The sequence below is a fragment of the Osmerus eperlanus genome, chromosome 22 (genome assembly GCF_963692335.1).
Source record: "Osmerus eperlanus chromosome 22, fOsmEpe2.1, whole genome shotgun sequence".
NCBI classification, from domain to species: Eukaryota; Metazoa; Chordata; class Actinopteri; order Osmeriformes; family Osmeridae; genus Osmerus; species Osmerus eperlanus.
This window is the reverse complement of record NC_085039.1, coordinates 2,256,633-2,273,358: the sequence shown is the minus strand read 5'-3', so window position 1 is coordinate 2,273,358 and position 16,726 is coordinate 2,256,633. Positions and strand designations below refer to the sequence as shown.

General features: G+C 44.6%; 1 protein-coding gene across 3 annotated transcripts; it reads left to right on the top strand.

Moving 5' to 3' along the window:
• Window positions 1-4,537: 4,537 nt before the first annotated feature.
• On the top strand, window positions 4,538-16,642 carry zbtb45 (zinc finger and BTB domain containing 45). 3 transcript variants are annotated; one of them, XM_062448135.1, is made up of 6 exons: window positions 4,538-4,684; window positions 5,509-6,839; window positions 7,330-7,458; window positions 8,541-8,678; window positions 12,527-12,797; window positions 12,979-16,642. In XM_062448135.1, the coding sequence occupies exons 2-6, from the start codon at window positions 5,805-5,807 to the stop codon at window positions 13,383-13,385; spliced, it is 1,980 nt and encodes a 659-aa protein (XP_062304119.1). In that variant the 5' UTR covers window positions 4,538-4,684; window positions 5,509-5,804; the 3' UTR covers window positions 13,386-16,642. The 3 variants fall into 3 exon arrangements, with proteins under 3 accessions (XP_062304119.1, XP_062304121.1, XP_062304122.1); XM_062448137.1 differs by having other exon boundaries at window positions 5,506-6,839; XM_062448138.1 differs by having other exon boundaries at window positions 4,546-4,587.
• Window positions 16,643-16,726: the final 84 nt, after the last annotated feature.

Sequence of the window (16,726 nt, the reverse complement as noted above, 5' to 3'; positions counted from 1 at the left end):
GGGAAGAAACGGCTGATCGTTGACCTGTCGGCTCCGCACAATACTCGGGTCCCTAGCATTAACAACCCTCAAACAGGCAGGCGTGGGCGCCTGGCTCGGGAAGGCCGATATCACCGACGCGTTCAAGGTGATGCCCCTTCACCCGTCGCAGTGGCACCTGTTCGGCGTTAAATGGCGGTCGCAGATGTATTTTTACGCTCGCCTGGCTTTTGGCTGCCGCAGCAGCCCGCGCATTTTTGACACTCTGGCCGAAGCTCTGTGTTGGGTTTTGCTGAATGTGCACAGGTTGCCGTTTGTCCTGCACCTGCTGGACGACTTCTTGGTGGTGGATTTTCCCTCCTCGCCGCCGGCTCGGTGCATCTCGGTGGTGAAGGGCACATTCGATCATTTGGGCGTGCCGCTCTCGGAGGAGAAGACGCAGGGGCCTCTCACGTCCATCGAGTTTTTGGGCATTCAGCTGGACAGCCTGTTGATGCGTGCGTCTCTCCCGGCGGAGAAGCTCGAGCGGGTGCGCGCTGTTCTGGCGGCAGCGGCTGCGTCTGTTTCATTGACTAAACGGGATCTTTTGTTGTTGCTCGGGCACCTGAATTTTGCTATGCGCATCATTCCCCACGGTCGGTCGTTCGTCTCCCGTCTGCTCGTCGTGGCTAAGTCTGTTCCGGCGCTGCACGACGTCGTGCGTTTGGATGAGGGTTGCCAGTCCGATTTGCGTTTTTGGGTCGTGCTTTGCGAGCATTGGAACGGTTTGTCGTTTTTTTACAACGACGAGGTGGAGACGTCCAGCGCCTTGGCGTTCTACACCGATGCGGCGTTGTCCATTGGGTTTGGGGGTTTTATCGCGAACGAGTGGTTCAGCGAGTCGTGGCCCGTTGAACTGGAGTTTCTGGCGCGCGATTTCAAATCCACAGCATTGTACGAACTGTATCCTATTGTTGTAGCGTGTCTTTTGTGGGGTAAACACTGGTGTAGGAAGAGGATTGTGGTGTTCTGTGATAACGAGGGCACGGTGAACATTATCAACAAGGGTAGATCTTCCGTGGCATTGATTAACAAATTAGTGAGGCGTCTGACCTGGACATGCATCACAGGCAACTTCGTGTTGCGGGCCGCATACATTCCTGGGTTACTCAACAATGTGGCTGATGCTCTGTCATGTTTTCAATTTCAGGAGTTCCGGGCACTATGTCCGGAGGCAGAGCCGGGCGGCCTGGTGTGCCCAGCGTTTCAGGAGACACTGTTAGATTAGACAGGTCGCTAGAAGGCTACATGACGGTCGCTGCTCGATACATGCGAGCAGGCTTAGGCAAGGGCACATTAAAATCCTATGATTGTGCTTGGTTGTATTACTGTTCCTTCTGCCGCGCACTCGATACACCCCATCACCCGGTGAGCCTGCTTGTCGTATGCGCATACATCGTTCACTGCTTCACCTCCCGGAAGCTCCAGCCATCGACAATCAAGGCAGCGGTGGCCGGCATTCAGTTTCATCTCAGATGTCTGGACCCGTCTGTGCAGAGCCTGTTGGGGAACCCGTCGGTTCGGCTACTATTCAACGGGCTGCGGAAAGAGCGACCGCAAGGCAATGACAGGCGACTTCCCATAACCCTTCCTATACTTCATCACTTGGTGTCAGCGTTGCGGGCGGGTTGTTTTAACGTTCCCACTGATGTCATGCTAGAAGCTGTGTGTCTCATGGCTTTCTATGGGTTCATGCGGTGCGACGACTTTACTTGTCAGTCAAGCACATTTCAAACTATGCACAATCTCACCCTCGCGATTTAACCATGGATACGGGTATGTACGCAGTGGTGTTGAAACACAGCAAGGGTGTGAAGGCCAGTGTGAGTACTCCTGTCGTCATATCGCGGAATAACTCAGCTTTCTGTCCCCTCTCCTCCATGGCGAAATATCTCCGATGGCGTTCGTCCACGGCAACGAGCGAGCCCCTGTTCGTCACCGATGCTGGGAAAGCCATGACCCGTTACTGTATTCACTGGGAGGCTCGGAATCCTGTGCCGGCGCTGTGGTCTGGACCCCAAGCTGTACACGGCGCACTCGTTCCGGATTGGTGCGGCTACGTCAGCGTCTCAAGTGGTCTCAGCCTCGACGCTGAAAGTCATGGGTCGTTGGTCATCTGCAAGTGTTCAACGTTACATCAGACTGAATGCCACTGATGTTCTGGAAGGCCAGAGGAGAATGGCTTCCACTCTCCCTACCTCTCAATAACATGCTTTCACGTGTGTATCGCATTTTCTTTCACTAATACCATGTATATGTGCATACTAACCATAATAAATGTCGTCAGGTGGCTGGCCGGGCGCGGGTATACAGCAGCACGTAACAGGCAACAAGCCACCATCAACGTTGGTAAATCGAGGCCGTGCCTCAATTGGTAATACGAGGTGTGTCTCAGTTGGTAAGTAGAGGCCGTGCCTCAGTCGGTATGTCGAGGCCGTGCCTCAGTTGGTAATTCGAGGTGTGTCTCAGTTGGTAAGTAGAGGCCGTGCCTCAGTTGGTATGTCGAGGCCGTGCCTCAGTTGGCAATTCGAGGCCGTGCCTCAGTAGGTAGGTAGAGGCCGTGCCTCAGTTGGTATGTCGAGGCCGTGCCTCAGTTGGTATGCCGAGGCCGTGCCTCAGTTGGTATGTCGAGGCAGTGCCTCAGTTGGTATGACGAGGCAGTGCCTCAGTTGGTATTTCGAGGCAGTGCCTCAGTTGGTATGACGAGGCGGTGCCTCAGTTGGTATGTCGAGGCCGTGCCTCAGTTGGTATGTCGGGGCAGTGCCTCAGTTGGTATGTCGAGGCAGTGCCTCAGTTGGGATGTCGAGGTTTGCATCAGTTGGTATGTGAGGCAGTGCCTCAGATGGTACCACTTCAATCGATTCATTTCAGTCACGAGATGCATCGGGGCACCAGGCATCGGGGCGCTGGGATTCAATGCTGAAGTATGTATGGGTAACATGACGCTCATCTCATTCTTTTTCAGGGGCACCACCTACACACAGTAGTCTCTTCATGGTCTCGTTTGGCATGTGGTTTTGTGTTGGGGAATGCGTCGCTGCTCTCTGCTCGGAGGTCGAGACGGTGTCTCGTTGGATGCGTCAGGGAGCCGATGCGAGCAGAACCACAATGCCAAATCAAATGTACAATCGTGTTTTGTATAGTGTGAAATAAAGTATTCGTAAAGTCATACTGAGTCCTCCTGCCTGAAACAAGCAGAGCTGGTTCATGAAGGAGGACGTGAGACATAGCGCGTCACTAGCAACGCGTCATTTTATGCGCAGGGCACTCCCTACTAATAGGGCGGGGTATATAAGGGGTTCCCGGCATATGCATCGCTAGTGCGACATAGACTTCAGTCTTCCTGCTGCCTCCGCCTCCCCGGCCTCCACCCTTGGTTCTGTTTTCTGTTTCCTGTTTCAGGGGGAATGCGTCGCTGCTCTCTGCTCGGAGGTCGAGACGGTGTCTCGTTGGATGCGGCAGGGAGCCGATGCGAGCAGAACCACAATGCCAAATCAAATGTACAATCGTGTTTTGTATAGTGTGAAATAAAGTATTCGTAAAGTCATACTGAGTTCTCCTGCCTGAACCTGATCTGAAAACAGAAGAGAAACTGTTCTTCGGTCTAACTCCACATTTCAGTGCGACAAAGTTTTAACGCTTTGCACATGCTTTCAGGAACTCATTTCACACATATAATGTACTTAAAAGCAAAACATGGAATTTACTTTACAGGATCTTTAAGTATTTTGCTACTGTAAGGAGGTAGTAGCCTGGTCCTAACCAGACTCTCGTACATTTCATTTGTACAGAGAGTCTGGCCTCGCTCCATTGACAAGTATTTACTTCCTTGTAGGCGGGTACTCTGTTGAAGTTTAAAACTATTGGATCTGCCCAGAGCCACTCTGATCTGCCATAATAACCAATCGCTAGCGTTCGCCTTAGCCAATTCCTTCACCACTACTGTAACAGAGCTAGCTGCCGTAGCTGGAAAATCAAACTGTTCCCGAACCTCGTGGGGAGGAGGGCCACAACATCATGGCCACCAACAAAACACAGCAAAACTTGTTCTTGCTCCGGCTTTAGCTTTTGGATATTCGGCAGCGTTGCCACAACGGACCGAATGGCTTTGCTCGCATCTTTCTCCGCCGCCATTACGGAACTACAACACAAACTAGCGCACGACATCAACGTCATCATTCTCAGCCACTCCCTCTGTTCGCTGATTCGCCGGTAGAAAATCAACCTGAAAAATCTGACTTATGTACCTCATGGCCAGACCTATGTACAGAAGCAAAAATAAAATTGAGCGGAAGTACGTAGGAGGGCAGAACCAGGCTAAGGAGGTAGTAGATATGAAGTAAAACATATAAACATGGTTATCCATCATAAATGTGTAAATATAGATGTCATTCACTTTAGCACTAAATATCGTAAACGATATGGATTTATACTCTGAAAAAAGACATTCAACAAATATTAGATTTCTGCCATAAAAATAAATAAAAAATACATCCACAGTGCTTGCAGTGCACGCAGTAGTAGGCTCGTCAGTACAGCGCCGTTGTTGTTGGAGGGATATACCAAAATGTATGCAAGCTCGTGCTAGCATTGAGCAATTGGTTTACAAGAATGCATGCACATTAATGGGTGGAAGTGAAATGCAATTTATCTTTGTTTTCTTGAGGTATGTAATTAACCAGAAACTGAGATGAGGTCTACATTTTATCGAGGTCAGAGACTGATGCATGATTTTTCAACTGCGCGCTAGCTAGCGTAACCAGCTGAAAACCTAAGTATAGCTAGAGCTAGCTACAGCCAAGTTAGCATGGTCTTTTCCCTACCAAAGCAATGCAAGGAATAGTCAGTCAACCAAATAATTATGCTAGCAATGTATCGGCTGTTATGTTATTAGCTACTTGCTAGGTAGCAAGCATAGATAATTGAATGTGCTGTAATTGTTTATTTATCAAGCCAATATGTTTTTGGAGTAATGTCAACCTAACATTGGCTTTAAACGTATCATTTGTAATATGGTAACATTACCCATTCTAAGCTACTAGGTATGCAAATGCGGTTAGCCGGCTACCTAGCCAACTATAGTAGCTAGGCTAGCTTATCGCTAGCGAGCCGTGATCATTCTAGTTTATTTTTGACTAGGCTAGCTAGACGAGTTCTCTTATTTTGGCGCTTCGGGATAGTTAGCTGGCTAGCTAGATGGATGGAGGTAGGCTAGGTAGCTCGCAATGTCACAGTTCAGAGTTGTAATAACGTCAAACAGTTGTCATATGACTGTATGGCGTTTGAATCCCACCACCGTATCCCACTGAACTGGATAAGTAGCTAAAATGGTTAAAGATAATTTACACTTAACATATCGTTCCCACATTATGTCCTACCCAACAGAGCGGACCAAGTAGTCTTTATTGACAGTAAAGTACTTATGTTTAAATAAATTGCCAGTGGGCAAATGTATTAAGCATACTCAATAATGTGATCTCTTTTCAGCAGGCTTTCACTACGGAGTGAGCGACCGCAACATTGGAGGTCTCTCATTAAAACTTACTGGAAGCCTACCCAAGCATCTCTCAGATAATCTCACATTGTCCAAGAACACCTTCAGAGACACTGAATACAGCTCCGAAGCATTGACCAGACCCATGACTGCTTGAGGGAAGGTGGACCCACCGCAGCCCATGCTGTTCTCCCTGCCCTCCCTCTTCCTCTAGCTGACACAGAACTGCAAACCATCCAGGCACACCCCTTCCCTCCTCCACGGCCACCCCATACCAGGTGGCCTTCCGACAATGGCCTCTGGTACCGAGACCGTACACTACATCCATCTTCACAACTCCAGCCAGTCTGTGCTGGAGGCTCTGCGTTCACAGCGGCGCGAGGGCCTCTTCTGCGACGTGACTGTACGCATCCACGATGCGTCCCTTCGCGCCCACGCATGCGTGCTGGCGGCTGGCAGTCCCTTCTTCCAGGACAAGCTGTTGTTGGGCCACTCTGAGATCTCTGTGCCGCCGCTGGTGCCTGCAGAGACAGTGAAGCAGCTTGTGGATTTCATGTACAGTGGCTCCCTGGTGGTGCTGCAGTCCCAAGCCCTGTGCATCCTCACCGCAGCCAGCATCCTGCAGATCAAGACTGTCATTGACGAGTGCACTCAGATCATCTCACAGAGGAAGGCAGCTGCCGGTGGAGGGGGAGGAGGAGGAGTGATGATTGGAGGGGTTCTCCCTAAACAGGAGGAACGTGGAGGAGGTAAAGGAAGCAGTGGCGGCACCAGCGGAAGTTGTGTTGGGGGCGCTGGCATCGGCGGGGTTTACCAGAGCTTCTCCAACTTTGCCATGGGGGACTGTGTGGCCAGCAACATGGGCACAGGCCTGGGCAGTGCTAGCATTAGTGAAAGTGGACCCGGCACCATGGAGCAGGCCAACCCAGGAGGGCTGATGGCCCTGGGGGACATGGGGCCTGGCTCCATATGTGGGACAGATGGGCTAGGCTCCACAGCCAGCGCTGCTCTCCTTAAACAGAACTCCAGCTGCACTCAGGATGTGAGGTACAAGCTGAGAGACCTGCTGGCACAGACAGCGAACGCCGGTACCACTGCCAGTAGCACAGGAAGCCTGTCTGTGGGCTGCAGTTCAGGGATGGGCAGCGTGGACAGCATCGGCAGAGACAGCATCCGTGGCAGTACGGCAGACCTCTCGGATGACCTCGTAGGAATAGACAGATTCAGTGAGGAAGAAGAGATTGATGGAAGAGACAGAGGGCGAGATGGAGACAGGGAGAGAGGTGCGGGCCACAGCCGCAAGCAGAGGCAGCCACTCAGACTACAGGTAAGGCAGGGGGAGCGGTTACCATGGTGACAGTCAAGCAGACCGCTGCCCCTTTCTCACTGGACCATACTGTCCACAGAGCATGTAGGCAGTAAACATAAATTAAGATTGGCTGGAGTTGAATCCTTTATTGTGGCACATTGATATTCCATGGACTTCAATGGGTCATTAAACATGTTAAAGTCTTGGAGAGGTGCAAGAAACGATTCAAAAGTTGCCTTGCTCAATCCAGATCTACTGTCAAAAGACATTCCCACACAAATCTCCTGTTTTTAAAAGTTAAGCAAAACTAACTTACAATGTAAGAAAGGAAGATTACCCTTCATTCAGTGCTTGTATGCTGCCTGTGTATTTTGTATACAAAGAATGTGACATTGAAAGTATGAATGAACAAAAACATGTTGCCAACACCATCACTTAAAACAAATCAAAGGAGTTTTAGGGGTGACATTACGCTAAATGTACGTCCTTTTTCTTTTAACCCCTTCAGGTTACCGGAGGAGACGGAGTGGTGGTAAAAGATGAAGGTATTCAGGAGGCATCAGTTTTTTCCTTAGCGGATGGAAGACGAGACGGAGAGCAGGATGCCTCACAAGAATCTATGGCCAGCTTTGGCCAGGTGAATTTTTCAACTACTGTGCTGTCCTAAAATAACTGCAAGATATTGTTATTTTGATAACCCCCCACTTAAATGTTTTAACCACACATCATACTAACCTACTTTCAGAAAAAAAGTAAAAGTATTGTGGTGGCCTGCACTGTTGTTATATGCTCTTCAGTGTTTCCTCTAGGATTTTTTTTAGCAGTGGGGGAAGGTCTGTCCGAACCACCCCCCCTCCCCGCCGAAACAAAGTTCTAACCCTATATTTCGGAGCAGGGTAATGTAATAGTCTAATAGCTAATGTAATATTGCACATATTTTCGTCCTATTTCCCCTAAAGCAATGAGGTTAGGCTACTTAAAGACACCTTCCACTCATAAAGTATGCTCTAAATGGCATGAATGCTGCCAATTAATAATTGACGTAACAACTTATTGGAAATGGTCAGTTGCCTAGCCTATTGATTTAAGGTACTCGAAAGCATGTACACTGTGTGCTTCATTTGATCTTGATAGGCTAAGAATTCTGTAGCAAATAATAACAATAAACCCACTATTAATTAAAACTACTCAATATAATAGCATAATAATGCACCTAAAATACAAACGTGAGCGAGGGCAGCAATCGCTATCGAATCAACAGACGTGTAATTTAGCAGGGGAAGAATACAAACTTAATATAAATTTGCAAGAACTATAGACTAATACAATAACAGGCTTAAATGAACTGACAACATAAGTTATACGAATTACAGTTCTCAAGGACGCACACACACAATCTCAACTGCGGTGTGAAGCGCGTGTCTGTGCTATTCTGCGACATGCACCCTAACAATCACTGCTGATAGACGGCCTTTTGTACAGCCCTATTTCTGATACCGTAACGGCAGAAATGTAGCCGTGGCGGGCGGGCAAAATCAACATAGAGGAAACACTGCTCTTGAAAAATACATAGTTGAACTATATACTGAAAATAAACAACATTAAGTGTTATTGTGGCTGCACTTTGTTATTGTGGCTGCACTGGTTTTACTTCAACTCTGAAATGCCATTTAATATGTAATAATACTTACTGAAGTGAATATTCTGTGTGCCTTCCAGGAGTTCTATGATGAGCCTGGGGTGTTTTCTGAGAGCTTTTGGCCACAGAGTGAACCTCAGACTATGTCTTTCAACCAACGAGGAAGAGTTAACAAACCCCTGACCCCCCCTCCTTCCACACAGTCCATTAACAACCAGGTCTGTTTTTCTTCAACCTGGGTTATGATTTTGGGAGTCACTTCTGGAGTATAGGGCTGAAACTTTTTGTAGTCGACTGGTTGACCGCTTGATCTTTAATTCCAGTTGGCCAAGATTCTTAAAGAGCAACTAGTAAGGCATTACCTTTCTGTTTGTGGAGGCAAACCATGTTAAGTACATTTCTGGTGGGCTCTTATCAGTTTTAAATATTCAGTGTCCAGTCCCTGACATATTGTCAGCATAGCAAAAAAAAACTAGAGAGGGTACAATTTCTGGGGAAATTGTGGGGTGTGCTTGCGTTGGTGGCAGATGGGTCTGGTTTTTAACTGAAATTTTACAACTGATATTTCTGTATATTGTATACAAAAATGCATACTTATTATTTAGGAAGATTGCATAGATTTAAAAGCACACATTTGTTGCTGCTCATTTACTATTCAAAATACTAAGTCTGACGTGTAGAATGAAACGGTTGTCTGGTCATTTCCCCTGCAAGAGGGAATGGAGATCGGCTGTATAGCAGCTTCATAGTTGAAAAGTTGCATTAAAATGGAAGAAAATGGGCAATCCGGTGTAAAAATGGTCCTTACCTCTATGACTGAAACGAAATAAAGAAAACCTTTGAAACAGGATATTTTAACAACGTTGTCACCGGCAGTATTTCACATGGAATCGCGATTCAAACAGTACCATCTGGAAACTGAAAATATGCCCCCAAAAACGTAAATAAGCTTGACATTTATTTAGGGGAAAATGTCTCATTCCATAAAAGTTTTGTGGAAGCGATCATTGTCAGTAACAATGCAAAATGCGACCATTTGGTCTCAGTCTAGAGCCCTGCATGGAGAAGCTGATCCATGTAAATTGTGCTACAAGCTAACTACTAGGGGTGGGAATCTTTTGGTACCTCACGATTCAAATCGATTCTTGGGTCACGATTCGATTAAAAATGGATTCACAATCTTTTATAACATTTCGATTCAATATATGCTTATTGCTTAATGAGATTACTAAACTTGCAGTTTAGTAATCTCATTGTTATAAAAATAAAAATAAAAATCGATATGAATTGCTAGAAGACTGAATCGCGGTTCAAATGCGAATTGATTTTTTCCCCCCACCCCTTCTAACTACTAAACTACTGCTGTGTGGGCATCACAGGAGCTAACCAGTCGAAGGGCGTACAAAAATACAGGGTGTTGATATCACAGCCTGCAAACATGCCTAGCTACATGTTTGGCACCTCCATGTTTATGTAGTGTAGTGCAAACACGTTATAAGGGTGGGAAAATTTGTTCAGAATATACAATTATGAAATGAATTGATTTCAAAAGATATAGCGAAGAAACACTCAGCCATAGGCTACACGAAATCGCATTCGAATTGAATGTTTACATGTTGTGTTCCGCGTATTTTGATCGTATTGTCTGGGTTAGCAGCGACGTTCTTAGTATGAATTTTTAATATGTGGTGTCAGAAGGAGCTGTGATGTCGTGGAAAATACGGCTGTTGCCTCGAAAACAACCCCAAATACGTGCATAGGAGCCTACATTTGGGTAGTGTCTATGGGAACCAGTTGATGCAGAAGAAGCCAAATCAAAGTGTTACCTGAAGGCCAACGTAGTTAACAAATACGTAACGATTTAGCTAAAATTTGTGAGCTGGTATAGCTCGCGGTGTAAATCAACGGACTATGGTGCGCACGTATTTTTGCTCTAGTGCGATCGAATCCCACTTCATGCGAGCCTGCAAATGTTTTATTTTGTCTCCATTTATTTTGTCGCGAATGGTAGCCTAATGTAGTGCGCACGTAGCCTATAGGCCTACTTTCATATTTGCCGCAGCAAATATGAGATCCGACTTGAAAATCGCCAGTAATATGTTTGTGAATTTGTGACGAATCTGGTGATAGAGGCAGACTGATAGGTGCACGCACAGCTGGGGAACCAGTCAAATTGGGAACCAGTTGGGACGTAACACCGGCCAACGGAGTCGAACGTCCGCACATGGCGGCCATCTTGCTACAGTCAACTCGCTCACCCATAACATTGTGTTGGTGCTACATGTACTTTTTAAATGACCATAACTTGCTCAATTTTCAACCGATTTTGAAACGGTTTGGTTTTTTATCAACATCAGAGATGTCGTTATGCCACTGCATACTTTTATTCTTAATATTTTTTTAAATAATAATTATTCATTATTCATAAGTATGCAATGGCATAACGACATCTCTGATGTTGATAAAAAACCAAACCGTTTCAAAATCGGTTGAAAATTGAGCAAGTTATGGTCATTTAAAAAGTACATGTAGCACCAACACAATGTTATGGGTGAGCGAGTTGACTGTAGCAAGATGGCCGCCATGTGCGGACGTTCTAGACTCCGCCGTAAGCCATCTAGACTTTATATATATCTATGGGGAGAACTCCCACTCTCGGGAAACTTCCGGGTTCTGCAGTTCCACTCTAGTTCCATATGAGGGCGCTAACGGTCGAGTGCAGAATGAATGGAGGTCTATGGAGCTATACCCCTCAAAATCCAGGATATAATTCTTTGTCTAGTAATTGGAATGTTGAATTTGAAAGGGGAGGCAAAAAAAATACACACTGCTGGGTTTTCGATTTTTTTAAAGTCGCCTTTTGTTCTACAAAGCCTTTTAAAATGTCAATGACGTCGTACACATTGTACGGCCAGAGATACCGCATTACGGCAAGCTCTGATCACCTCCTTTTTTCTCTTGAGGCATCGATAACACAGCTCACAGGTTAGGCTCTCCCTGTCAATACACATGCTAGAAAGAGTTTTGGCTTGCTAATGTTGCTAATGCTCTGACATTCTGATCTCACTTCGGATGCCATCAAGCGGGATCTCTGATCGTAGTCAGTTCTTCACTAACCAATCAGCATTCATTAGCAGAATGCTAGCGTGTTATGGGCAACAACGACTCACCCTGTAAGAAATCGAAAGGACATAAGTACTCGTTCATTCAAATTTTGACCTATAATCCATGTTGAACATGCAAAAACTACAATCAAATCTGAGATTTCTCAACTAAAATCAGGTGAAAGAGACTAATTTAGCCGTTTAGCTCCATAGACTCCCATTCATTTTGCACTCGACCGCGATCACTCCCAGTGAAACTCTGGTGGAACTGCAACAAAATTCGGTACAATGGGGCTTAATAGGGAGTGGGGAGGCTCTCCTTAACCCTTATGCTGCCTTCGGGTCACATGACCCAAAGGTTCATAACGAACCATCGTTGTGTTTACCCAATTTTACCCAATACAAAAACAAATACAAATAATTTTCTTTTAACCTTTGCAATGTGGGGGGTCTGAGACAGCCCAACGGTTAAAAGAAAATTCTTCACTTTGTTTTTGTATGCGGTAAAGTTGTCGCAATACGACGGTGGGTCACAATGACTGATGGGTCAGAATGACCCGAAGATAACAAAAGGGTAAAACAGGCTCTGGTGACGCGTTAGTGACGTTAGTGACGTTGGTGACCAGTCACCAACGTCAATAGGTGATCAAAGGTTGTTCCCTTGCCAAAGGCAAAGCACACCCAATAAAAAAGAACATCTTATTGGGGATATGCCAATGGATTAAAGGAACATTATTTATCATTCTATTAATCAGCCCCTATCTTCCTGTAGTGTGATGTTTGTTGGTAGTGCCTTTTTGGTAGGAGCATAGTTTTAATGATGGAAAGGTTGTAATTCTGTGAATGATTTAATTCCAGACAATACCCAAGCCTTGGGTATGCATCACCTGCCCCCTTCTTCTCCTGTCCAACCCCCATCTTTTTATTTAAAAAAATGTTGTGTTCATCCTGTTTTCCGACAGTTACTTTTCCAGTACCCGGTTAGCCAGTCTCAGCAGTCATCGTTTTTTGTGGGAGGACCCATGGTGATTGACAGCATCGCAGGAACTGATCCAACCCAGCATGCTCCACCACAACCACCAATGACGCCAGCCCCACCTCCATCCACCACTTCCTGTTCGACAGGCCCCTCCCCTTCCTCCCAGGGCTCTGAGACGTCGTTCGACTGCACTCACTGTGGGAAATCTCTGCGCTCCAGGAAGAACTACAGCAAGCATATGTTCATACACTCTGGTATGATTGTGGAAATGAGTTCTCTGTTAATTACATATCAAAGAAACGGAATCAAAATGTAACACGGTTACTCGCACCAGCAACACCTCGATGTAACTCCACAATGTCTAGATTATAGCAATGATTCACATCACTGATGAGGACTATTCTTTACCTTGTTTGTCATGTTTGTATGCTGCAGGTCAAAAGCCTCACCAATGCTCCATCTGCTGGCGTTCTTTCTCTCTGCGGGACTACCTCCTCAAGCACATGGTGGTGCACACAGGTGTGCGGGCCTTTCAATGCTCCGTCTGTGGCAAGCGCTTCACCCAGAAGAGCTCACTGAACGTGCACATGCGCACTCACCGAGCCGAGCGTACCTTCCAGTGCAATGTCTGCCACCGGGCCTTCACCCACCGCACACTCCTGGAGCGCCACGCCCTGCAGCACGCCCACCACACGCCACAGGGGCAGGGGCGCGGGCCTGGCATCACCTCCCCCATCAAACACAGCCCCCCAGCCCTGGTCGGGCCCTCAGGTATGGGTGGCCCCAGTGGGATGAGCAGCGGGATGGCCAACATGGCCAGCCATGGGTCGTCATCCTCCTAAAAGAGCAGAGCAGCAGTTCCAAACCAGTCCTCCTTCATAGTGAACCCCCAACCGAAAGAGCATCAAACACCCATTAGCTCATTTTAGAGAGGTGGATTGGTGTTTAGTTCATTTGTTGGGGACTAGGTAAAAGCAAAGGAGTTGCACATTGTGTTGCTCACAACTCAAAGATGTGCAGAAGAGAGACATCCAGGGATAAGCAATGACAGATTAATTGGGTTAGGGTGAACATACTGTAAGTAGAGTCAGGGAGATACCGATATAGGGCCTGATTTTGCTGGACAGAATTGTAAAGATAAAGGCAAAGTCTACATTAAAGGGACAGTTCACCCCAAAATATCAACCACAAAGATGTCTACCGTTTCAAGTGAAATATAACAAGTTTGGGCAAGTTTTGTGGCGCTCAAAGCGCCAAAAAGAGAAACTTTAGAAAAACTCAACAGCAACGTCTTCTTTAAAAAATCATGACCCACTTACACTAGAAAATGTTGAACAGCCCCCTTAATGCTTGAAATAACCGAGCAATTAGTTTGACCTCCTAGAAACAATCAGTTTATATACACGAAAATGTGGCATTAGTCAGGCTGTTCTGTTTATCCTCCCCCTTCCTCAAGTGGCCTTCCCGTCAATTCTAGGAATTGTTAGTCTTGGAGTTTTGTCATTGCTTTGCCCCAGCAAAATAGGGCCCTAAAAGAGGATTATTTGAAAGAAAGAGGATTGTTGAAAAGGTCATCAAGGAGGGAGGGAGACGATAGAAGGAGAACAATTATACATGTTTAGATAAAAGTAAATGCTGGAAGGATACGGAGTGACTGCTAGTTGCCATCAGACGAGCTTGGACTCCGCACCCACAAGTTTGAGGGAAAACATTGGGGTCTGTTCATTGACTGTAATACCTCTTTTTGCCTCTTTTTTGGGGTCTTCCTACAGTTGCTGTGATTCATGTTGTTGTACTTTGATACTTCTGATAAATGTGTTTTTGTAATTGATTGCATATTTTGATCTCATTGTTATGAAACATCTGCATGAGTATTTTAAAACTTGTCCTGGACCACTGCACGCCAGCAAGGAGAAACAGCCAGCTAGCAGCACAATTTTGCAGTACAGTGCTTATGATCATGATTCTCCATATCATGAACAGAAGTTTTCTTATTTATAAAAAATTAAAATAAGAAAAAACAATCACAGCAGATGTTGAAAGAAACCAAAAGACAACTTTGCATTAAAGTGTATGGGGAGACCTCAATGTTTCCCCAAAGGGAAAACAATACATGTGCCACTGGACGGCCCAGGATCATATACCTCGAAACAGGAAGGCAGAAAAGAAAAGTGTACTATGTTTTATTTTGAAATGTTTTCGGAACATTTCAGCATGTTTTACACCTACAATTACCTCAGTGGTCCAAAGACGGGCATTATGGTCCACATATCTAAGCTTCATAAAATAAAATGAAGAGTTGAAACATAAGTTTAGAAACATATTTTTACTTTGTAAACCTACTAAAGAATCTACTGTAGTGTGCATTTGTCTGTAAGTCTTTAAAGAAAAAAAGATCTGGCAGGAAATTCAAAAGAATTGGAGTCTACATGAGCCACCAAGTAAAACTTGGTTGTCTATTATCTATTGATCATTTTATTAGGCTTAACGTGTATTTGTTGCTATGTTATGCATCAGGGCTGTTGCCATTAGATGGGAATGGTTGAAAAGAATTGAACCTTTTCTCCAACATACCAATATATATTTTTTTAAGTTTTAGTTTGTTTGATTAATCATGCAACTATCCCTTAGTAGATATTGACTAGAAGTCAACAGTGTGGTGATATGAATTACTACATAATTTATTCAAATTATGTATCCTATGCACAGTCAGTTTTGCACAATGTGTAATTTTATTTAGTACTAGTCGTTGAACCCCAGATATTTGTGAGACAAATCTCCCATCTCTAGCTTATGTTATTGCAGAGATTTTAAAAGTTTTTCTTACCTTAAAGGTAATTTGTTACATAAACCTTATATCTACAGTCAGTGATTGACTCTTGTTTAACTAATGTTATGGTCACCTTAGACTAAATCTCACTTAAAGCTTTGACATAGAATGTCCCACTTTAAAATAATAGTTTCTTGATCACAGGGATATATCAAAGCTAGGCGCTACATTGGTGAAGCCATTTCCTTTTCAACCTGTTTATGAAAGTTTCATAGAACTGAGATGATCTCGTATTTCTTACACAGTATGAGATGGCCCAAAAAACTTTTAAAGAGCTCAGATCTTTTAAAAGTTCCAGCACCTAGGTCAGGCATGATTATTAGCCTGTTTAGAGATTTTAATGTATCCTCGGAAACTCCTAATGGTTAGTACATTTAGTCTGAGGTGGACCCATGTACAGTGCTGTCTTATGTGTGCTTCAAAGCCATGTTAAAATGCGTCCCATAATTATCATGTATGGTTTTTGCCTTTTTATTTGCTTTTTTGAACAAAGGGTGATGTTAACTGTTTTTATTACATTCATGTACATTTAACAGAAGTAAAAAATGTCATAAGAAAATTCTTTTTATAAATCCCATGGTATATCACCTCTTATGTATTTAAGGACTAAAGGCATGATTTAACTTTTTATGAAAAATTACATGTTATACTACTTCAATAATTATTGAACTTTAAAACTTGTGATTTTAGACATTTCAAAGAATTCTTTGTCCAAATAAAGTCTGAATTGGCCAAATGTAGTTTTAGCCTTGCAAAATCCTTTTTTACAAATGTGTGTAAAATTATTTGATTTTTGCTATTTCTTAAAAGAAAAAACGTGTTGTCAGTGTACATCTACTCGGTTCTAACCAGTACATTTGAAAGTATAAGAGCTCCTTTTTAATGCCTTAGATTAAGTTTCATTCTAGCCCAAACCTTTGAAGGTCTGTCTGGCGGTGCCTAAACTCTGTCCAGAAGGCCTCTGTTACTCAGCAACATCTGTTCCAGTAACACTTTTTCCCGGCATGCCGAGGGACACAGGCCCTCCCAAGAGTGGCCTTTTGTGTGCCCCATTGTCAATTCCATCATTGTCTGCGGAAGTCTGTTCCTATAATGCCATGATGCGATAAACCTCTTTAGAGGCCAACATCATTGGGTTTTAAATTAAGTTACTGAGTTTTGTATTCTTTTATTTCATGGAAACATCTTGGAAGTTGAATGGGCAAAATGCAATGTTAAAACTTACTTTTCTAGGAGTCCATTCAAGTTCCAAATTTGTTATTTTTATTTGAGAGAAACTTAATTAAAATGACACATTGAAGCTTATTTGTTCCAAATTGTTTATTTACTTTTTTATTTGGAAAAGTGTTAGTT